Below are 21,947 nucleotides of genomic sequence, written 5' to 3'. Positions count from 1 at the left end.
GACAGACATTGAGTCTGACAAAGTCAAGAGACCGAAGCTTACTGATACCATCTGGATATGGAGATGCCAGGTCCAACAATATTAATTGATGAGTATAGCAGCATGTAGTGCTTGAGGATGTCACTTTCGAGTGAGCACAGAATGACAAAGGCTGGATTCTCGAAGGTTTTGCCTCACTCGGAGTCCTGCTTGTAGAGTGCAACGTCGCTATATGCCATGTCATAGGAGCAGAATGCAGTTGATAAACATCTTGAGGCCTTCAGAAATACAATATAGGCATCGTAAAATAGACAATACTGTCGTGCCGTCGTCGCACGGCGCGACAGTGGTGGGAAGAGAAAGGGCCGGGGCCTTGCGATCCAAATACGACCACATAATTTTTCAAAATCGGGATTCCACATAATTATGAAAACCGCTGTAAAAGGGATTATTACCGTTGAAAGTCAAGTCGAGGCTAGCTGATGTGGTACCATGCATCTTGAAGTATGTGGTAGCATAAGTACAGCCCGGAAAAGTCCTCGGATAATTCAAATACATCAAAGTAAACAATGTTTTGGAGATATTTGAAGCTCAAGACATTAAAGTAGATCTAAATACACGCTGGGCCCCTCTGTTATTTTAGCTATTAATGAGCAAGCAAAGCTGGCATTTTGAGTCTCGTTCTCAGGCTTTTGCCTGCCAACTTTGGATGGAATGGCCGTAATTCATGCCAGGCATCTGTGTTGAAATATAGCAGTATCAGCACCAAGAACAAGTACTTATTGGAGACACACTGTATCGCCCTTGCTGTGTTCAATTATATGAGCCACTTCGCAATAGCAAGAGTTCTTGCGAGTGGCGACGCAAGATACATCCATCACATGCAACTCGGAAGTTGGAAGACCTTGCCGATGACACAGGCTGGGCGGTTAAGTCGTCCCTTGCGAAGTCAGGATCGATGGGAAATATCGGCCCATGAGCGTGGTAGTAAAGGCTGCAGGATGGAAAGACGAGTTGTAGTCAAAATTCGAATCCGTAGAATCCGGGTCGAACAGATGGCCCCGGGCCCCAGTGACACATTTATAAGGCTTCAGAAGGAAGTCGCGGAGACGGTCGATGGGCACCTCAAGACAAAGAATTCGTTCAGTAGGTGCTGGTATGTCATCTCGACCGAGAAGAGGCTGAGCATAGAGGCGTAGTAACTCTTGTTCTAAAGCAGACATGGAGGAACGTTTGAAAGAAGAACTAGGTACAGCAAACAGCCACAAGCAGAGCGCCAGAAGACCCGCCGCTTACATCATCGCGGGGCGTGTAATAGCCCGAGTCCTGTGTGGCGGTAGGGCAGAAAACGCTGGAGCGATGATGTCCAATAAAAATTTCAAGTGAAAGATAGACTGTAGCGAAAGCTCGTGCATATCCTTCCCAGAAATATGGTGTCACGTGTATACTAAACAGTGGAAGACTCGGAGAAGAGACGAAGATGAGCAACAGAATAAAGAGACAACGGCTGCTCACCGGCTCACTTCTTTGAGCAACTTTTCTCTCTAGAAAATGGATAAGGGACAAGGTACGACAAGGTACGAGCAGATACACATCCAAATCAGTGAAGAGACGCGCATCGCCATGGCGCCTTGGAACGGATGTGATGCACCTCGGAATGATGCTAACTTTTAGAGGAAACAGATTTGTTCTGATATTTAAGGACTCAGAATGTCGTAGCCCGCCAGATACAACAGTGGTGCTATCATGAATAATCTTCAGCAGACCAAGGGTCCATTTCTTCTCTTTCAAACTCCACAATAGACAACGGCGGACGCTGTGCCACAGGTAAATTTATGCCAGGAGCCAAGAACAGATCACGGTCCAGCTGAGGATCAACAACATCATGCCTACGTCAAATAAGCAAACGTAGATCAGCAGATAAGGACTACTCACACATCTTGGACATGCTTGGAGACATCCTCGTATGACTGGGGATCGACATGATTAGAACAATGCTGACAGTGAAAAAATTCTAAGCTCCCGCTAAAATCGAGTGCATTTCCATAAACCCGCTTCTTCTTGGCCTCATCCTCTGGTGTAAGAAGACGAAAGTCAAACTCGGTGCCTGCACTGTGTGGACTGATGTTGCCCTGATGTACCTTAGCATCATATTACATTGTGGTCAGCTGCGCATTATCTGGATAGGAGAACCATACTCACACATTCACGCCAGGTCAGGATGGGAGGCCCGTAGACTGTGGGGCCCAAGACCGAACAATATTCACCAACAAGATCATGCGTAGAAAGAAATCGAAGGTTCAAATCATCCATTTCCTCTGCGGTTGTTGTGACGGGATCACAAGAAGCGAGTCGAACCAAGGAGGCAGCGATGGCAGATCGTGTCCTATCAAAGACGAGTGTTGTATTTCCGATGTGTTTATACAGATCATCGACGTCTGCGGCCGGGAACTGGTCATGCATGCTCCCTGGTCCTCGAATAAGATAGGGAACACATTGGTGCCGCCAAAGATCTGTATTCGTGATAATAGCATTACATTGGTGTTCACAGGAGAAGACGGCCGTTGCTAGCTTCAAAGGATCGACTCCTTCAGTTTCCAGAGACGCGACCTGGGCTCGCAGCTCGGATTCCTTTCGGCACTTCCAGTCGGCAATCAGAGTTGGGAGTTGTTGCATAGCATCCACAAAGCTGGCGTCGGTGACGACAAGTTCTGTTGGCGCCTCCAAAACAACCCTGAATGCAGGGAATGTGCAAACGTCCGCAAATGAAGGCATTTCGCGCCACACCACAGGCAGGAATTGCTGTTTGTACATGTTAAGAATGCCTTTGACAATTTCAGCACGGCTGAATAACGCGGTAGTACGGTCTGCTTTGGCTTGCTGAACACGGTTTTTCTTGATTACCGCTTCGAGACCCCGACGGCTCCTGTTCCAACCTTGACCATGTTAAGCACAGGGGGTATAAACGACAAGGACCTGCATACCCTGTGATGTTAGCTCAGCGTCACGCACGACGGACGATTCCAGTCTGATGCCCTGAACATCCCTCTCGTCATATCCCAATTCCAAAAGGTGGGTCTTTATCCTAGAAAGCGTTTAGACAGGCGACAGTCATCAATTCCCAGCAGACCCACCTAAAAAATCTCTCGTCTCTCCGACGACCTGACTCATCCGCTTCCCTTCGAGCATTAACACAACTCCATTCTTCACACCGTTTGGCATCCTAATAACAAATAGATCAGATGAATGAGATTATGCACGGAGTCTGCGCAAACTTTAGTCACGACATCGACCAACTTCTTCCGCTCCATTCGAAAGACGGCTAGATATTTGGAGAACCCAGGGTCTGCTTCCAGCTCCTTGATCTTTGCTTGGATCTCCGTGATGTCAGAGATCCAGTAGTAGCCCTTGCGTGAGCACAATCTTCCCGGTCCAGCTTTGTAAGTAGACTTAATTAGTCAAATGCATGTAGAACAGACTGCAGGTTCACCAGTTGTAAGCGGAATAAGGTTCAAGATGTCATCATCGACACCGGGGAAGCGTCTTCTAACCCTTGATGCAGCGATCAAGCTGACGGGGACGATAAGCTCGAATACAGCAACCAACGAGAATGCATGAACGTACTTTGCCTTCGAGCATTGCGTGCAGACACGTCGTCGGGGAATCCAGTCGACAAAGGCATTCTTTATATGGCAAATCTGATAGACTTGGGTTAAATGGGTGCATATCAAAACAAAGCAGCAACCTACATCACAAACTGGTTTCCCAAATAACAGGTCTACCCATCGGTATTCAGGAATTCCTCGAGCTGGCTCGATTCCCTCTTCCGCTTTCCTCACCGCCTTCCAAAGGAACGATGCATCATGCGCGGTCAGAGTGCGGCAGAAATTTGCATCAACCCGCGATAGATTGACGAGGTCTCGCGGAGAAAGCATACCACAGATCTGTTGACGTTGGTCAATGGATAGAATGTAAATGTAGCTTAACTCACCGCGAAGAGAATATCTAGCGGCATTGTTAATAACAGGCCGAGATTTTGCTGTTTCTTCCCAGTTCCCTTCCGTTTGCCTTGAGTAACCTTTGTTGCCCTTTTCGTTCCGGCCGTATTCGAACTGATTCGCCTTCGTTTCGCTGAACCAGGCTTTGTCACTACTGTTCATCTCAGCATTTGGACCATAGAATGTAGAAGGACCATTGCGCACCTTCGCTGCGTCCACCGAAATCGTATTCCTTCTCGATGTTCTCGTCTGATTGCCAACTGTCGGATTCTGGCTCAGAGAGACTCTTCCGTTTGGAAGGGGCTCCTGCCATTCTTGCAGAACGTCTCATCAGCATATTTGCTGCAAGAGAGTTGGCAGTGGAGATGATGGTGGTCGGGAAGTATGTCCAAAAAGGGGCTGATTAGTGATTACGGCAGCTTCGTGCCGGTCCCCGATTCTTCTGATTGATCCCGATGCACAAAACCATAGTATTAAAACATACACTGAGCGTAGCCCGAATTTTGTAAGTTTCAGTTGCACAAGGGGAATCGACCGCATAGGTGGATTAAACATGACTGCATTTAATTGGGATCATCGGTGCCAAGCACGGTGTTGACAAGTTCGTCTGATGGTTTTTACGGGGGGGCGCTCTCGGTGCAGTGGCCCACGAGCTAGCTAGTTTGGTGGGATTTGACGGTGTGGGGCTTCGGTAATAGATGGCGAATCTGTGCGGTTACTTGCTCGCTGCATCCCGTCGGTCCAGAACTTCTGGGGAAAGGGACACATGAAGGCAGACGATGCCCGATTTTCGTCTTTTCTCTCTTGATAGGATCAGTGAAGGGGAAACGAGCTTAAAGAGGGAGTTGACTAATAACAGGACATTGTAACATTGGTGATGAGCGCTACACCAAGACGTTATGAATAGTAGTTCTGGAGGACTTTCAGGAATTGTCTCTGTACCCAAAGGTGGATTCTTGGCTTTGTCGGCAAAGTTGATAAAAAGGGCGACAGTTTTGCAAAAACAAACCAGGTAAGAAGAGCAGGGGGAGACCATGGTTGATGCGCACTTTACACCAGACGGCATCATATCCATACAGCGTTCGGGAATCCATACGGCGAATTCATTTTGGTGTGGGACCCTTCAGTAATCTGCCAACTGGGAAAATGTAGTAACACCCAGATTTTCCATCAACCATGAAACCTAAGGTGACTTGTTTCCCCATTGAATCCTAGGAGTTTTCTAGGAGTGGTATGATTCCCAACCGGTGGAGGACCAGAGGATGAGAAAGGTGTCGTAACATTCCGGAGGATCTTATGGAGTCGACAACAAGTTATCAAGTCGCCGGATATTACATTCTGGCCACCTTGCTCCCAAATTTGCACGCATGATGCAGAACCTGACTCCACCAACGCCCTTCTTCACCCTGATGACATCCACTTTGTCGTAATATCAGGGGTTATCGATACCTGCGACGCTCCTTGTCTATTCCCGCCTATCTCGGCGGTCGGCAGGAACAGATCCCCTCTGGTCTTCCCTCGTCTCACAAAGACGTCTTCGAAATTATCTCGTCATTGCCAAGGAACGCTCGGAGTCAAGGAAGCAGCTTGTTCATGCGGCGAAGTCGCCAGGATGACCTTCCTATAATTCAAATGAGCTGTTTGAGGAGCACCTTGAGTTCGAAACGGACTCGCGTGCGTCCCTTGGAAAGGTACCGCTGTGGATAGTCTAGTCTGGATCAAGGAAACGTGAAAGGGTTTAAAGTTGTGGTACCTGATAGCTCCTCCGTTGTAAAAGGCTGCTGACGTCGCTCAGCTGTATAAATAGAGACTCTTATCAGAAATGTACCGCTCATTTCCCCATCTCTGCACGGCACTGTCCTCGTGCTACCGGAGGTACTGCCCACCTAAAGGCTACCCTCCTCACGTCCGTACCATCCCCGTACGTTATCCACCTCAGATCCGGAACGATCCCTCGATGCCCAAGGAAGAACAAACCCAAGTTCCCCCGTGCCTCCGTCATCGGATCCTTCAATCCTTGTTTCGACGTATCGAATGTAATACTCCGACATAGGACATTCGGTAAACCCGGATCTAAGTTGAGAATCCGAGTAATACTAGTTATTTCTCCACAGAGCAAACGGGGGAAATGTGTGACGAAGGGTAGCGTAGGTATGAACACATCGCGCCAGGATACGCGAAGGAAGAGTTCGGCTCATGCGTGATTGACGAGGACGGAGGAGGTAATGAGGTGGACGCGTTCGGTGGTGGTGAGGTCGAGGGACCACAGAGAAAATATGATCTGCTCGATGATTTCTGGTGGGAGTTTGGTTACGACGCTCAGGTTGGAGGACATGTCCTTGGTAAGAGGGATAGACAAGTTGCTTGCTCTTGTAGGGGCCAAGGCCAATATATACAGCGCTCAAGGTCCGGCGTTGTTTGAGAACCGAAGTTTATCGCCCCCGGATTCATCGCTCTTCACGGCGCTAAGGCCGCCGCAGACGCGCACCACGGTTAGTAGGATCCGCCCTTCAGACTCATTCTTGAAGCCACAGGTCAAAGGAATTCTGCACGACAGGTATCATCCATGCTGTTCGTCTCAGAAATCTGAAGGTCTTCGTTTTCGTCTCACTCTCCAAATAGTCTGGAAGTGTCAATCCTTCTTCAAGTGAATTGTATGATGCGCTCCAGCTCGAATGAAACGTCAATTTCTTGGTATGATGATACGCCTATTCCTCGAGAATGTGATATACGTTAATGATATACCGACGGGTCTGCGATCTTCCACTGACGAGAGCGCTTTTTTGAAGACGGGTGCTAAAGTTCAGCTCATATAACAACTTGGCTCTTACTACACATCGCACCTGTAGAATGCCAGAGACTTGATGGGTAGGCGTGCGAGCAACATCCTGTGCAAATGACATTAGTCCCGCCGCCAAAAATCACATTAGTAAACACGCACCTCAAAAGATACTTTCACCCACTCTATCCCACCACACGCGGACCTCGTCACTTGATGGAGCGCCAGCACCAATCCAAGATGAATTGAGGGTCGCGGTACTTATAGCAGCAGGAAGGGCATTCGAGGGTAGAATGAGCATGGCATTAGACGGACGGCAACACCGATCATTCTGTTTCAAGCCCTTCACTCCAATCGCCTCGACACCAATAACCCATGCCTTCCGCCATTGTCGTTGGCGGTCATCCCATCCATCTCACTCACTGGAACGCTATACGTCGTCTTGGTGTTGGCGCAATATTAGTACTGAGGTCGTTGTGGGAACAAAATACATGGCGTTGGTAAAGGAAGGATGTAAGTCCACTGAGCGGATTGCAGGGGAATGGGAAGGACGGGAGTGGGCGTCCGCAGGAGGAGAATCTGCGCAAGAGTAAATTAGCCCGCAAGAATCAAACTAAGAACAGAGATCCCTCACAGAAAAGAGTTACTGAAGACAACGTGTCATACGAGACTCGATCGAACACGAATGGGTCATAGCCCGTAGTATAGAAGTCGCCAACGAAATATAGGGGTGCCCGAAGTGAAAATGATGCACCAAGTCCTGATATATTGAAATCGCGGTGAAAATAAGTGAATGGAAGGGTAAATGGGAGAGTGAGCTCATCTAATACCAACATCAATGCATGACACAAGTGAGGTAGACGCAGACGCAGAGAGAGAGACAGAAGGGGCGGAAAACTGGATTAATTGGCCATCTCCGCTGATACAGCTTAGGTCGATGCAGAGATCGGAAGAGAGCGCGGTCCAGGTGCCGCGATGAAAAATTATCATGCCGATCCGAGTATGAACCTAAACTGGTATTTCATGGAGCAATCCATATAAGCAAGCTGTTCAATATCAATACTGGAGATGGTTGTAATGGCTGGACTATGTACAAAACATACTGCGAACATCTACTCACATCAGGCAAGAAAAGTTGTACAAGTCTTTGTTGCAATGCCCCGTAACTCCAATGAGTTCATGCCTTCGTATATTTCGAACACCGACAACTTCTTTAGCCTCTGATCTGGTAGTCTCCATCCGACTACCCAGAATATCGGGTCATCATCGACTCCTACACCCATAGAGGTGCCTAATAATGTGTATGAGCCACCTAGTATTGGGTACTGATGACGAGCGACAATATTGAATATACACTCCGTTCCGGTGTCGTCTTCGACAATGAACTCTCCCCGTCGGTCCTGCCCTTGTGAGTCTCCCTCAGACAATCCTCGCACGAATGCCGATTCAATGACGTATCCATTGTAGAACGCATCAACATCATCGATATTGTCAGGATAGTCGATCAACGGCCCTTCCGATAGGGTTGGCAATGGCTTGGTCATGGCCTGTTTCCATGACGGTCGCCAAATCTTGTTTCCGTTCCCCGGTTCAGGATACAGGAAGAGCAAATCCCCCTGAACCAAGTTCACTGTCACATCCACCAGTGCTGTCCACGCATCCTCCTCAGACTGCTTTCCGTAGTATGCCGGTATAGAGTCTGAAAGCAGAAGGTATGCCATCCCCGCAACTTTATCCACAGAATTTGTCGACACCCGCTTCTGCATCTGCGACAGCACGTCATATACATGCAGTCCACGATGTATCTTCTGCAGCGATGACAGTTGGTTCCCAAACCTCGTCCATAAGCATAACTCTTCGTCGCCAGTGTCCCCACCAATGATTGAATGTCTGCTGATCTCCTGAAGTGTCCATGCACGCTTGAACCAACAGTGGTCATTCTCAAAGTCGTCAGCCTCGGAATTCAAAGGCCGTCCCAGCCCACTCAAGTAGCATACTACTTTCTTGGCCTCGACATAGACTCTTCCGATGGTGGGCACATCCACCTTCCACTCCTCCTCACGCAGATCCTCCCTTGGTCCGCCTTTCTGTCTCAAACAGAGCACATCCAGCCACACGTACTCTGCTCCTAGATTGAGCATCTCGATCCGGATGGAATTCAGGCTGGTGCCTTTAGGCATTAGCACCGGCCATTCATAATCGTTGACAGGTGTCAACACATCCTCACGATCTTCTTCATCCACCCACGCATGCGATATCCCCCACGGCCATTGTCGAACCGCCCACCAGGGCACTACCCGATCACTATACAGATCCCAGATGCGCCGAGGGGGCACGTACGAGTGTATGATTTTGTCTTCGACAAGTACATCTTGCAACATCTTTCGGTGCTGCACATCGCGCTCGAGTAAATCATCTATCATGGTGGTCAAGTCAGACTCGTTGTGCCAGAACAGGCGGAGATGGGCGTATGCGGTCCCAAAGTCATAGTTTTTCGAGATGCAGTACTCAAGAATAGAGTATACCCCCGCAGTGCCCTGAGTGTATGACGTGCCGAGGATGGCGTTGAGCTTCCCCAAGAGTCCCTGAATGCCTAGTCTGGCCGCGGTCCGGTGCAGGACCGCATGAACCCGGTCCGAACCTGAACCGAACCCGCAGGTCCAGGTGCGGTTCAGGTTCAGGTTCAGCACAGCCACCGAGGTCCAGGTGCGGGGTTCAGCCTGGCCGAAATTTGCGCACCGGGTCCGGACCGGGTTCGAACCTGCTGAACCTCCAAATAATTCGTGCAAATTTCGCGAGTGTACAGGTGAGTTTATAAATCTAAATTTCCCCTCGTAATACTACCTAATACAGAGAATCGTGGTCTCATTTTGGGGTAGCTATATAGTCGGGCAATATAAGGTTCAAGCCACCACGTTCAGCACTGTAATTACGTCTTTGCAAGAAATTTGAGCAAATCGAGTACGCCCGAGTACGCCCGTCGCCGTCCCTGGATCTTCTACATCATCGGAGCGTGCTTTCTCATATGCAGGGCGTACTGATTCTGATCCTCGCCGTCGAAACCTTGGTGCCGAGAAGTTTGGGACGCTGCAGCGTTTGAAGGAAGCTTATCGAGATGGACGCGTAAGTGCGCAGAATGAAGCGTGGATGGATACTGGACCTTGTTTTGACGAGGCAGACTGGGACTTTTCAATGTAGTCGTTGATCCATGTAGTTTAGTGATTGTTTTTATATACATGGTTTGTGAAAAAAAAACTGTTGGACCGGGTTCGAACCTGGACCGAACCTTGTGGACCTGAACCTGAGGTTCAGGTTCGAGGTTCGGGGGGTTGGGGAGCGAACCTGGAGGTGCGGGTTCGAGGTTCAGGCAAATGTGCCCGAACCTGGACCGAACCGGACCCCGGCCAGACTATGAATGCCGAGCTCGGCGCAGTGAGTGTCGGCGAGATCGGATGGTATGACGGGCTTCCTGCCGGTGTAGGACTGTTGCTTCGGCACTAGAATGGACGCCTTTTGACCTGTCCCTATGGGAGAAGAGAGGGTCACCTCGTCATACTTGAGGTGTGTTATACATTTAATGTTCTTCTTTTCTTGTTTGTAAACACTCACCCGTTTATCGTCGTAGTCCCTGTAGGTTACAATAACGTCGTGATAACAGCGAAGCCATTCATCCCTATCCATTTCGAGTATTCCTGAATCCTAGTCATAGCCAGAATAAGGACATACAATAGTGAAAGCGACACAAAAGCACATACTACTGGGGAGGTCGATGGGGTGTGGTACCAAACTGCGTTGAAGCCGTGGTAGCACCAGGGCTGTATCCAAAGGATTAGTAAATGCCTTGTCGAGATGAGCGGTAATTCTCCAACCGTTCACCTGCCGGATATAGCAGGGAACCCTCGCAATCAGGCGATGATCATCATTATTCGTTCACCTATCTATCTACGCCTGTACACCAGAAACAATACTACATAGTAAACAAAGCCGGGGAGAAGAACAACGTTTCCTTGCCTGACAACCCAAGATCCCGACGTCGACTGCACTCAGCACTGCGATGCGTGACACTTGATATTACAACATTACTCAGAAATACTAACTTTACATGCATTTTTCCCTGAAGGAAACGGTTCTGCAGCCACGAGTGGTACCAAAGGACTGACGTGATTTATGCACGATGCCATTCCAATGTCCGACGTTAAACTAAAAGCTCGTTCATCGTCGCTCCAGTGAGTCTCTTCATCCAACTAACGTTTATCACATGTAGATTGTATCTAGAATAGATGCGTATCCACTGCAGGCGGTATGGCATCGGTTTTCAGTACCACGCCTCCAAGCGTGTCTGAACATTGCGCAATGAGGTGCTTGTAACCATGGGGAGCGATAGTGCCTGTTCAATACATGCAGAAGGATTTGATGAATTTTCCGAAGACATGTTCGAACTATTGCATTTCGTCCGATCGACTTTGAGTCATCCTGGTCAAAACCAACTGATTAGTTTCCTTCCAAGCCGTGCTAAAAATCGATCTACTAGAAAACCGAGGCTGGCCATTGTGGGTCCGACATGCCCCCCAAAAGGCCCCAGCCAGAACTGACCCTAACCCTAAGGTTCTGCCTCTAGCAGACAACAACGCGCTGGATTAATAAGACATCAGCGCGAGAAGAACCAGGGAAGGAAGAGGACATACCATATACAAAACTGGTTCAAATTCCTCCCGTCCAGGGCGGTTATTTGCTCAGCCGCAACATTCGTCAATTTAGTGGACGGAGAATGGCATCAAATCAGACCTTCCGCTTCTTGGAGGTCAACGAAAGGAATGATGATCGTGCCATAGATCTTAAACCAGTTTCAGTGGGAAAAAAAAGATGAATACTAAAAAAAAACATACCACGGACATAGCTAGCGTCCACGCTGCAAACGAAGATGATAGGCTGAAGGAACAGTTAGTCAAAAACGTCCTAGTCAACACAACTCAGCGACGTACTTTGCAGTGCTACCCATGGGATTTTCAGGATCCATACAAAGTAACGGCTGAAAAAGAACACAGCATTAACTGAAGAATCGAGATTTAGTACACGAGATCAGAAAAAGATATCGGTAGCGTACCATACACCTTGCCTTCGGGATGGTGAGCTCAATCCATACTTTCGAATCCTGCACGTAGTGAGGTCAACGAACGACGTCAATGCACAGACTTGACAACATACCTCGAACTCAATCAAAATCAATACGCCTCAGGCACCCAACCATAGAACATCGAGGCACCTCTTCTCCCAGTTACGATCCCCTCCCACTTTTCAAAGCGTGGTTGGCGATCATCCTCCCCACATCGCGCGGCAACCCAGCCTCCAAAATCCTCCGCCGTTCCATGCATCTTGGTCACCAGAGCATAATATACTGTGTCAGCGCAAAGTTCAACCTGCCCTGTTGAGAGTGAATGGCATACGCTGCAGAAAAGGTTAGCCATGCATGCGTGAGCAGGAAGTCAACAACATACCTCGTAACACTGTACCCCATTCCTTCGATGTTGATTCATATGGATTGCCTCCCCGAAGCAGACACCGTCACCAGAGGGAAGGATTTGACCTAGGAGAGAAAGTATTTAGCGCTCAGATTGACTGAACATTGAACAACTTACCGAAAACCCACTCCCAAGATCGGAGAGCATGTATACCGAACCTTCCTGCATGTAACGGAACCATCCTTCGACGCGACCACAGCTCGTACCTCTGGGTACTCCCGCGTCTCGCTCGCTTGAATGCGATACGCCATCTTGGCGTAGTCCTGGTCCCACATATTGGGCTGATGGTGGTGGTGAGAGACATGCATCATTGAAGGAACGCAAGACGTAGCACGAGGAAACTTCCATAGAAGGGATCTAGGTGAAAGTGTGTTAGCTACAGAGAAGTGAAGTAAGCACCGACAGCTCACCTAAATTTGAAGCCAGAAGCGAAGCTCTCGTACGCGTTGGAGTAGAGGCGGGCCTTGATCATTTGAATCGTCCTCTACTTCCCAGACTCGCTATCGTCCCCAAGCACCCTTGTATCTCTGTCCTCAGAACGCGATAGTACGTTGCCTCGGCGCAAATTCGGCACGATATCTTGAGGTTGAGGTCGGTCGAAGGAGATACCCATCATTGATCTGAGGAAGACGCGAGGTACAAAGAACGGATCGCGGTGGAAGGGGAAGAACGAGAGTGTTCAGTAAACGTTGGAGGGAAAAAAGTTTGATTACAGATGAATATCACGTGTATAGTGACTTCGGACCGACACGCGTCCTTCTAGCCTGGTAAATTTACCTAAGCTGCCACTTTATTCGAAGCATAGCGCGGAATACTGAGATTTGTCAAAGGGCTGAAACCGGGATTTGTTTTTGTGGTCCTAGTTGGGCCATTGACGGCTGGGATGTATTGAGCAACGGCAGTCTTGATCTCCTGGGCTGTCGTACGCCTAGCGACCCTTTGCACGACGCGGTTCCAACCTTCAATGTACTCTTTCGAGTTAACATCAATAATAATGCCTCCCCTAGTGAAGAATTGCGGTCGTAAATGGTCGCAGTCGAATTCCTTGTGAGCCTCGAATGTCGCCTCGATGTCTGGGTCGGTAACTGCTCGCTGGTGATGTTTCACAAAACCTTCGAAGATTCGCTCTCCTTCACATAACTCCGAGATAAAGCTCAAGAAGTTTTCGTACGCTGCGAGCCATTGGGCCAAGGTCATGTCCTTTTCGTTGGGGAAAGTCGAAGTATCGAGTACTCGGATGTTCGTCGATGTAGCACCTCGTGCGAACTTCCGATACGTTACATCTCTTCCGAGCCTAATATTCGTGAGCGTTGTGGGAGTAAACATCGTCAACGGTGGTGAGATTCCATTGCGGGCAAGAACGAACAGGTCTTCGGGATATGAGGACTCTAGGGTGCGATAACCTCCATTGGCCAAGGCTTTCGCGTCCCCAAATTTGAAGCCTGTCTCCGAGTCCTTGGCATGGTCCTTGGAAGCAGTGGACATAGTCGAATTGTTTTGATGAGTACGAACAAGAGAATTCATTCGATCAGCCAGCTCCTTCTCATCTTCATCTTCTGAAACCTCGCTAGCATCATTGGCCTGCCTTCTCCTTTCCGCTCGCCTAGCATTTCTTCCTTTCAATTCTTTCATCATCTGAGCAGTCATTGCTATCATGGTGACGTCGAAGCCAGTTCCTTGATTTGCCGAGCCATGAGGTCTTCCGGAGGAGGTAGAGGGGGCATTGTTGGTTTGAGCAGACATAGTGGATGATATGATAAAGTAATAGTATTTCTGGATGACTGAAAACGCAACGAAGTTGCAAAGTGCGAATGAGGTGCTGACTGCGAACGAGGAGAGTCAAGGATGAAGGCAAGATTGAGCCCTTCTCGTTCGCTTTGTCAGCACCTTATGAGCATTGCCTCACACGTTCGGCTGATGCTCAACGCCCAGACGCCTAGTCAGGTTATTTTTACTTGGATCCTCCACAAGGCGACGAATTTGTCGTTATTCCTGGTACAAAAGACTTAAGATCAAGGTATTCGTGCAGTAGTACTTCAATGTCTTACACTCACTCGCGCCCTAGTATCTGGAAAAAAACCTTGGGGCAGCTAAGGTTAAGCTCAGCCAAGAGGAGATTGCTGCTATTCGTAAACTCGCGGAGGAAAGCGATATTCCTGGAACAAGGTATGGGGCAACTGGAATGGCAGCAGTGATGCAGGCCACACCCGAGTTATCCAAATAGCTTTACGCCGACGAAGCATGAAAAGGTGATTTGTATTATTACATGTGTCAATTGGATGGAAATCGAGTCTCAAGCCGTTCCAAAATTACAGGGTGAAAGACCTTGACTGGGAACAGGAATAGTATCAACTCTCTGTGCGAGGGAAGGTTCTGCAATCTAGGGCGAGAACATCAATCGTTGCACGAAGCGCTCTGCGTAACCCACGAAACGCCTTGAATTTTGGACATTCTAGACTTCTTTTCCGACCTGAGCGAGGTCCTAAAGGTCTGCGCCATTGCTCTAAGCATGATGTAGCGCGAAACTCCTGAAGCAGGCGTTAAAGGTGTCATAAGGAGGATTTATGGAGTCAACAACAAGTTATCAAGCTCCTTACGGTCACCCCGCATTGCATTCTGGCCGGAATTTGAACACATGATACAGAACTGGACTCTACCAATGCCCTCCTTCACCCTGATAACGTTCACTTTGCCGATGCCCTGCGACGCTGCTTGTCCCACCCCGTCTACTTCGGCGGTCGGTAGGAACAGATCCCTTCCGGTCTCCCCTCGCCAGTCGTCTTACAAAGGCGCCTTCGAAATTACCTCGTTATTGCCAAGACCACCCGAAGTAAAAGGGGCATCCTGTTAATGCGTCAAAGGCCTTTCTATGCTTCAAAAAAACTGTTTGAGCACTTTGAGTTTGAAGCGGACTCGCGTGTGTCCTTTGGAAAGGTACCGCTGTGGATGCTCTAGTCCGGATCGAGAGTATTTGGAACGTGAAAGGGTTTAAGGTTGTGGTACCTGATAACTCCTCCGTTGTAAAAGGCTGCTGACGTTTCCTAGCTGCATAAATGGAGACACTCATCAGAAATGTACCGCTCATTTCCCCATCTCTGCACGGCATTGCCCCCGTGTGTCTGGGGATACTGCCCACCTAAAGGCTACCCTCTTCACGTCCGTACCATCCCGGTACGTTATCCACCTCAGATCCGGAACGATCCCTCGATGCCCAAGGAAGAACAAGCCCAAGTTCCCCCGTGCCTCCACCATCGGATCCTTCAATCCTTGTTTCGACGTATCGAATGTAATACTCCGACATAGAATATTCGGTAAACCCGAATCCAAGCTGAGAATCCGAGTAATACTAGTTGCTTCTCCACAGAGCAAACGGCGGAAATGCATGACGAAGGGTAGTGTAGGTATGAACACGTCGCGCCAGGATACGCGAAGGAAGAGTTCTGCCCATGCGTGATTGACGAGGACGGAGGAGGTAATGAGGTGAATGCGTTCGGTGGTGGTGAGGTCGAGGGACCAGAGAGAAAAGATAATCTGCTCGATGATTTCTGGCGGGAGTTTGGTTACGACACTGTTGGAGGACATGTCCTTGGTAAGAGGGATAGACAAGTTGCTTGCTCTTGTAGGGGCAAAGGCCAATATATACAGCGCTCAGGGTCCGGCGTTGTTTGAGAACCGAAGTTTATCGCCCCCGGATTCATCGCTCTTCACGGCGCTAAGGCCGCCACAGACGCACATCACGGTTAGTAGGATCCGCCCTTCAGATCCTTCGTTCCAACTGTCACGCTTGTTCTTGAAGCTACAGGTCAAAGGAATTCTGTGCGACAAGTATCATCCATGCTATTTGTCTCAGAAATCTGAAGGTCTTCACTCTCCAAATAGTCTGGAACTGTCGATCCTTCTTCAAGTGAATTGTATGATGCGCTGGTCAAGTTCGAATGAAAAGTCGATTTCTTGGTATGATGATACGCTTACTCCTCGAGAAAGTGACATACGTTGATGGTGTCCTGCCTATGGGTCTGTACGAGAGCCCTTTTCTTTTCAGACAGGTACTATACGACGTGTAATTCAGCTCATATACTTCCCATTGATTCGATTTGGCTCTTACCATCTATCGCACCTGTAAAATGCCATAGACTTGAGCTTGCCAGTGATGGTCATCAGTGAAATCCCGTGTTACATAAAACCGAACCCCGTTGAGCAATTAGTTCCGACCCGGGGTTAGCGGATCAACCGAACAGACCCGCGACTTGTCCCTTGAAGATCTGTTTTCTTGCTTAAACGTCAAGCAGCAAGTTCATGCTTGACTGGTAGGTGTAGTCCCGGTTCGCCAGTTGCGTCAACCTCTGGATATGCGAATGTTGCAATGCCTCATCGCACACTCCCTGCGTGTCATGTACTAGTTCAAGCACCTCGGGAGGCTCATACTGAACTCGTTTCAATCTTACAGTTGAGAGATCTCGTCACATTATTGTACGTCAACCGTGTCGTAACCACCTGTAGCAAAAATGGCGTAATCCTCCTGGTGGCTCACTTCATGGAGTCGATAGGAAGCTCATCACATCCCGGAGGTGAACGCTGGACATTGCGGAGCTGCCGCTAACGGTAAACATCATATATATGAGACCCAAGAAGCAGGGTACGCTCCTTCCCAACCACCATCATGTCTTTACCTCCCAGGAAAATCGGTGACGCATTGATCAACCCTATCGGTTTGGGGGCCATGGGTCTCAGCAGCTTCTATGGGTCGGTAGACTCCGACGAGGTCATCTCTCTCTTCACGAATAAAGAGGAGTGCTCACTGAAGTTTTTCCTGCTTCACTTTAGTGACAAAGTGTTCGCAGGTATTCATTCTAAAGAGAAATTTCCCAAGATTCTTGATCTCGTTGATCGTTTGAAAGTCATCGCGCCAAAACATAGCGCGACGCCTGGTCAAGTTACCCTCGCGTGGATCCTTGCACAGGGCGACGACTTTGTTGTCATTCCTGGGACGAAGAAGATCAAGGTAACCTATATGGTTATACTCCATTTCCTTCTACTCATGTGTTCTAGTATCTGGAAGAGAACCTCGGAGCGGCCAAGGTGAAGCTCAGCCAAGAGGAGGTCGCAACTCGCGGAACAAAGTGACATCCCTAGAGAAAGGGACTCAGCAGACGCCCTGGGGATAGTGATGCAGGATACGCCTGAGCCTTGAATCCGTGATTTGAATTTTGTACTATTATCAATCAAGTTTAAGGTCATTACAGAATCGCCATGTAAAACGAAAGACTTCCTGGCATTAGAAAAAAAATTCTCTCTGCGTGATCCAGAGTGCTCCACGGCGGACATACGCTAGTGTTGGTCACGCGAAGGAAGAGTTCAGCCCAGCCAGTGAGGGTTCGGTGCGAGAGACCACAGGGAAGTGATGGGTGTTTCGATGATGTTGCTGGGGGGGGATGTTGGTCCCTACAAGAGCGAGTAGACCCAAAGTTTATCGCGCCCAGATTCGTGACACTAGAGCTTCAGATCTTTGGTTCAGACTGTTCTTGAAGCCACAGGCGAAAGGAACGTCATTCATGCCGCTTACGGCTCAGAATCCAAAGGTCGTTTCTCGCCAATTATAGTCTTTAGTTACTATCGAACGTCTTTGATGTGGAGATGAAATGGGACGTGAGTTGCACGATGCGTCAGTCCAGCTCGAATGAAAAGTCGACTTGCTTCTTGGTATGGTGATGCCTCCTATTACGCCTGGAGGTGACATACGTTGATGGTATCCTGTCGACGGGTCTGCGAGCTTAAGTTTCTTTTCAGACGGGTGCTATACGATACGGAAGTTCAGCTCATGTAGCATCATGTTCTTCACATGCTTCTCGTTGACTCGATTTGGCTCTTACCATTCACCGCACCTCTTGTCGGAACGTATTCTTCAGAATGCCAGAAACTTGCGCTTGATGTTGAGAAATGCCGTCTTAAAACCGACCCCGTTGAAGCACAAGTTCCGACCCGGGACAGGCGGATCAGCCCGACCAAAACGCGCACGCGACTCGAACGCGTTTTTTGTTGATCAGACCAAAAAGAAAAACTGTGAAGTCGCGTGATTGCGACGATGCTTGATTTCTGTGTATGGTCTAGACAATTGACTTGGAAAATGTTATGGATGATGGTTGTGGTTGTGGTTGTGTCGTGAATGCTGATGATGCTGATGCCAATGCCAATGATATGATGAAAAATAAACGCCGGAGGAGCAGCTCTACTGAGTTCGCCTCCTGGTCCTCGGTCTTTCTTCCTCCTCCTCCTCCTCCTCTGCATCCTCCTCGTCCGACCTCTTTCGCGTCAAAGGTGACGATGGGCCCGCAACAAGTTCAACTGGTGTCGTCGGAGCCTGGACGGGAGCGGGATCAGGGGGAAGGGTTACAGGTGCTGATGTTGATGCCAATGCCGGTTGTGGTTGTAGTTGTGTTGGTCCCAGTGCGACGTTTGCTACGACATCATCCCTCAGTTCCGACGACGACGCATGCCGGGACTCCAACCAAGCCGATTCTCGCGTGGTGGTGGCTTTCTCCGGCGTGGTTGGGGGAAGCAGAGGATGCAGTATGTTTTCGAGCTCGTGGCGGCGTTCATGGTCTTCCAGTGATGGATCATCATGACGTGGTACGAATACACTCCCGTCACGATAAATGAAGGGAATCGAGCTGGCGGCGGCGGCCGAGGAGGAGAGTGAGGTAGGTGCCGCCACATCTTTTATCGATGGTTGAGTTCGTGGCGGGTCTTGGACTGGAGGAGGAGATGCTGAGAAGAAGCCAGTACGGTTGTTTGCGTAAATCACAGGGCCACCATGAGGACCGAGGCATCGTGGCTGTGGCGTTGTTGTGCATGGTTCATACGGCTTTCTCAGGCTGCGGACAGGAGACCGGCTAGTGTTGCCAAACACGAAGAGTCTGTTTCTCAACCCTTCGGTTGCCCATGAGAACATCCCTGCAAACGAAAATCCTTCCGAGGCTGGTTCGAGTTTTGGACACTCGGTGGGAGGGCCGGGAAGATTGAACAAGCACCTTTGAGGTAGATGGATGTATTGTTAGATTAGGAAGATATAAAACGGGTTTGTGTATAAACTTACTCGACTTGTATATGAACATAACCACGAGAATCTGGTGCTAGACCTGGAAGGACGACCTGGTGATCAGAACCGGGAGACTTGAGAACGACAGTGACGTCGGGAGTATGGGATGGAGAATGTGTTAGGTAAGAAGGGATTAAAACCTCCATGGTGTCCGAGTCAGCCATGGGGAGCAAGGGCTGAAAACATCGAGGATCCCAAACATCGCCACCTTATAACTGCCGGCCTCGGGTAAACAAACTTAGTTTGTTCGTGTCCGCGTCATCAACGTATTTGGCAATTGATGAAGCTTCGACAGCGCTTTGGCCGGTCTAGAAACGGCGAAAGCAAGGGCACGGTGCTTTGAGAGTGTACGTGATTGTGATTGTTCGTGAAAGACAAACATTCCCAGGAACGCACGCGACACGGGTCGTCCTCGACACACAAAAAGGGAAATAGTGCGAGAGCAGTGTCCACGGAGACCAAGTATCGTTTCCAAGGTATTTTCGCAGGAACATCAGTGTCGGGTAACCCTAATGTCGTCGCTTCGGTTTTTACATACTTGCAAGGCAGAACCTTTTTTACTGTGGCGAAAGCCAGCTGTTAAGTGACCCGGAGTTGACCCAGAGCGGCCGCTTAGCAAGGATAGCTGACTGGCAACGGAAGGAAGCCCGCGTTGAGACCGCACGTGGACTCTCCATCCATCCACATCTGCGATGGTCCGTGGTGCTCGAATGAGTTGACGACAAAACAGGACTATTCGGGACTTGCCGCAATCTGCGCCACTCAAAACTCCGTACTTTTCAGTGCCTCATACGGTATAAGGCGGTATTTGCTCTTTGGATAAACGATAATGAGGCTGTATCAGCGCTCAACGTGTCCCCAAACACTTATATGACCACTCCTGAGCCTATGGGAAGGGGTTTCCCATCAGGGCCGGCAATGCAATGGTATAAATGTCCCGGGGGTGCCCTGCTGTCCAACAGATAGATTATCGCACCCATGGACAAGGTAGCAGAACTCCAGCAGAAAGACGTCCCAGAGATCTTGTTCCCCAGTACGTCTCGATTTCCGCTTCTTTTCTCCTGCGGCTGACACAGTGATCTTGACAGCTGTGGGCATCTTCTTACCCCTCCTCGAGGCCAAGAGAGAGAAAATACTTGCAACGAGCAAGAGGACGTTCCAGTATGGCGCAACAGAGAGACACAAGGTACGTCTCTCCAACCCTACTAAATTTCCCATTTTCATTGCTTGCGATCAGCTTGATATCTACTACCCATCAGCTACATCTACACCATCAAAGAGCCCCCTTCTATTCTTCAGCTACGGCGGAGGCTTCGACACCGGCGCTCGCGCCCTCCCCCCACCCGCAGACCTCGTCTACGCCAACCTTGGATCCTACTTCTCCTCCCAAGGCTTCATAACCATCATCCCGGACTACCGCCTCGTCCCCAGCGTCCAGCACCCCGGAGCAGCCCAGGACGTCCGCGATGCCATGCAATGGGCCATCGACAACCCCGAGAACCTCGCTTTCGGCGGAGCCACGGAACCCGATCTCGACGCGCTCTTTGTCATGGGCCACTCTGCGGGAGCTATGAACGTGTTCACGATTCTTATCACACCCGAGTTGTATTCGGCCACTTTACATCCTAGGATTAAGGGCGCGGTGTTGTTCGCTGGGGCGTATACGTTTGAGGAGATGCCTGGGTTTATGACCGTTGCGGTGGAGCAGTACTATGGGCCGGCTTCCGTGGAGCAGGTTAACGGGCACGAGCACAAGGGAAAACATCAGAGGGAGAAGTTACCACTGGGTCTGCTGCAGGCGGCCACTGAGGAGAAGATAACCTCCCTTCCTAGATTACTGCTGGGCATCGCCGAACGAGACCCTGACTCGCTGATCGACGCCTCGAAGAATTTCCAGTTGGCTTTGGAAGCCCGTGGTCTGACGTACGACAAATTTGTCGCTGCAGGGCATAATCACATCAGCGTGAATTTCGCGGTTGGCACGGGGCAAGGCGAGGAGTGGGCTGAGGACGTTGTAAAATGGATTAGATCGGTGTGATATGTGTGAGTGCGTCGGTTAACTTATTGTAGTAGGTGCGCGCTTACAAGTGCTAATATAGAATTATGAAAACTCTGCTTCGTTTTTTAATACTTCTGTTCAAATTCGAGTGTAACCTATGTGATGTGAATTTTGCTTTTCATCAGCTAGGAGTCCGACGGAGCCATCCTTCCAGAATCCCGAAACCTAAGAAAACGTGTCCTTAATTACTCGACCAGCTTTCCATCCATTCTCCATACTTGCCAGGCTATAATAAGAGCCAGTCGTTGGAACATTCTGTGGAGGGACCACGGTACCGCTGTGGAGAAAGCCCGTTGGTGCTGTTGTAAATTTGGAATCGGTGACTATTACAACAGACAAGGTAGATAAATTAGAGTTCCAAGTTCTTCTGGCTCATCAAGGTTACCCCGGGGACAAACTGCGGGAGGCGGATTTGTCGCCCACCGTGCTGTTGAACTAGTTCGTCATTGCTCTTTTGGGAAGCCCTTGAAACATGTCAGGATCCAGCAAGCTACCTTCCATTCCCCTCTTACTCTCA

The 21,947-nt window shown here is 49.4% G+C and overlaps 7 protein-coding genes across 7 annotated transcripts; 2 read left to right on the top strand and 5 right to left on the bottom strand.

Annotated features, from left to right (window-relative positions):
• Positions 1 to 1,450: 1,450 nt before the first annotated feature.
• On the bottom strand, positions 1,451 to 4,374 carry EV420DRAFT_396128 (uncharacterized protein). The gene is made up of 11 exons (XM_060481967.1): positions 4,182 to 4,374; positions 3,971 to 4,128; positions 3,729 to 3,923; positions 3,604 to 3,677; positions 3,470 to 3,549; positions 3,255 to 3,415; positions 3,114 to 3,202; positions 2,964 to 3,064; positions 2,182 to 2,915; positions 1,915 to 2,120; positions 1,451 to 1,868 (listed from the first exon to the last, which is right to left on the bottom strand). Exons 1-11 carry the CDS (start codon positions 4,312 to 4,314, stop codon positions 1,724 to 1,726), a joined length of 2,076 nt encoding a protein of 691 aa, XP_060321763.1. The 5' UTR covers positions 4,315 to 4,374; the 3' UTR covers positions 1,451 to 1,723.
• Positions 4,375 to 7,877: 3,503 nt separating this feature from the next.
• Positions 7,878 to 12,550, bottom strand: EV420DRAFT_1488585 (uncharacterized protein; the record flags this gene model as incomplete). Its single annotated transcript, XM_060470627.1, has 16 exons — positions 7,878 to 9,397; positions 9,496 to 9,517; positions 10,043 to 10,098; positions 10,140 to 10,311; positions 10,366 to 10,455; positions 10,512 to 10,571; positions 10,854 to 11,000; positions 11,079 to 11,143; positions 11,542 to 11,590; positions 11,643 to 11,685; positions 11,739 to 11,785; positions 11,861 to 11,908; positions 12,036 to 12,151; positions 12,252 to 12,273; positions 12,393 to 12,437; positions 12,482 to 12,550. 16 exons carry the CDS (start codon positions 12,548 to 12,550, stop codon positions 7,878 to 7,880), a joined length of 2,571 nt encoding a protein of 856 aa, XP_060321762.1.
• A 477-nt stretch (positions 12,551 to 13,027) lies between these two features.
• EV420DRAFT_1596576 (uncharacterized protein) lies at positions 13,028 to 13,970 on the bottom strand. The gene is made up of 2 exons (XM_060474974.1): positions 13,847 to 13,970; positions 13,028 to 13,779 (listed from the first exon to the last, which is right to left on the bottom strand). Exon 2 carries the CDS (start codon positions 13,758 to 13,760, stop codon positions 13,053 to 13,055), a length of 708 nt encoding a protein of 235 aa, XP_060321761.1. The 5' UTR covers positions 13,761 to 13,779; positions 13,847 to 13,970; the 3' UTR covers positions 13,028 to 13,052.
• A 998-nt stretch (positions 13,971 to 14,968) lies between these two features.
• On the bottom strand, positions 14,969 to 16,325 carry EV420DRAFT_1596572 (uncharacterized protein). The gene is made up of 2 exons (XM_060474973.1): positions 16,248 to 16,325; positions 14,969 to 16,196 (listed from the first exon to the last, which is right to left on the bottom strand). The coding sequence occupies exon 2, from the start codon at positions 15,855 to 15,857 to the stop codon at positions 15,357 to 15,359; it is 501 nt and encodes a 166-aa protein (XP_060321760.1). The 5' UTR covers positions 15,858 to 16,196; positions 16,248 to 16,325; the 3' UTR covers positions 14,969 to 15,356.
• A 799-nt stretch (positions 16,326 to 17,124) lies between these two features.
• On the top strand, positions 17,125 to 17,381 carry EV420DRAFT_1243210 (NADP-dependent oxidoreductase domain-containing protein; the record flags this gene model as incomplete). Its single annotated transcript, XM_060466654.1, has 2 exons — positions 17,125 to 17,277; positions 17,325 to 17,381. Coding segments are annotated over 2 exons (210 nt in total), but the record flags the coding sequence as incomplete, so codon positions are not given.
• A 1,120-nt stretch (positions 17,382 to 18,501) lies between these two features.
• EV420DRAFT_1653908 (uncharacterized protein) lies at positions 18,502 to 19,535 on the bottom strand (the record flags this gene model as incomplete). Its single annotated transcript, XM_060478774.1, has 2 exons — positions 18,502 to 19,303; positions 19,369 to 19,535. 2 exons carry the CDS (start codon positions 19,533 to 19,535, stop codon positions 18,502 to 18,504), a joined length of 969 nt encoding a protein of 322 aa, XP_060321758.1.
• A 382-nt stretch (positions 19,536 to 19,917) lies between these two features.
• Positions 19,918 to 21,682, top strand: EV420DRAFT_395784 (alpha/beta-hydrolase). Its single transcript, XM_060481966.1, has 5 exons — positions 19,918 to 20,165; positions 20,216 to 20,404; positions 20,460 to 20,557; positions 20,609 to 21,418; positions 21,471 to 21,682. The coding sequence occupies exons 2-4, from the start codon at positions 20,350 to 20,352 to the stop codon at positions 21,407 to 21,409; spliced, it is 954 nt and encodes a 317-aa protein (XP_060321757.1). The 5' UTR covers positions 19,918 to 20,165; positions 20,216 to 20,349; the 3' UTR covers positions 21,410 to 21,418; positions 21,471 to 21,682.
• Positions 21,683 to 21,947: the final 265 nt, after the last annotated feature.

The sequence above is a fragment of the Desarmillaria tabescens genome, assembly GCF_030435595.1.
Source record: "Desarmillaria tabescens strain CCBAS 213 chromosome Unknown EV420scaffold_183, whole genome shotgun sequence".
In the NCBI taxonomy this organism is placed as follows: Eukaryota; Fungi; Basidiomycota; class Agaricomycetes; order Agaricales; family Physalacriaceae; genus Desarmillaria; species Desarmillaria tabescens.
The sequence above is the reverse complement of the archived record's forward strand: the minus strand, read 5'-3'. Positions and strand labels throughout refer to the sequence as shown.

What these genes read in the sequence shown, in the direction of transcription:
- EV420DRAFT_396128 (XM_060481967.1), bottom strand. Translation starts at nt 4,314, where the DNA reads ATGCTGATGAGACGTTCTGCAAGAATGGCAGGAGCCCCTTCCAAACGG. An exon ending in CGCTAGATATTCTCTTCGCG is followed by an intron (nt 3,924 to 3,970) that starts GTGAGTTAAGCT and finishes CAACGTCAACAG; the next exon opens with ATCTGTGGTATGCTTTCTCC. An exon ending in ACGCAATGCTCGAAGGCAAA is followed by an intron (nt 3,550 to 3,603) that starts GTACGTTCATGC and finishes CGTCCCCGTCAG; the next exon opens with CTTGATCGCTGCATCAAGGG.
- EV420DRAFT_1596576 (XM_060474974.1), bottom strand. Translation starts at nt 13,760, where the DNA reads ATGTCCACTGCTTCCAAGGACCATGCCAAGGACTCGGAGACAGGCTTC.
- EV420DRAFT_1596572 (XM_060474973.1), bottom strand. Translation starts at nt 15,857, where the DNA reads ATGTCCTCCAACAGTGTCGTAACCAAACTCCCGCCAGAAATCATCGAG.
- EV420DRAFT_395784 (XM_060481966.1), top strand. Translation starts at nt 20,350, where the DNA reads ATGGACAAGGTAGCAGAACTCCAGCAGAAAGACGTCCCAGAGATCTTG. An exon ending in CCCAGAGATCTTGTTCCCCA is followed by an intron (nt 20,405 to 20,459) that starts GTACGTCTCGAT and finishes TGATCTTGACAG; the next exon opens with CTGTGGGCATCTTCTTACCC. An exon ending in GCGCAACAGAGAGACACAAG is followed by an intron (nt 20,558 to 20,608) that starts GTACGTCTCTCC and finishes GCTTGCGATCAG; the next exon opens with CTTGATATCTACTACCCATC.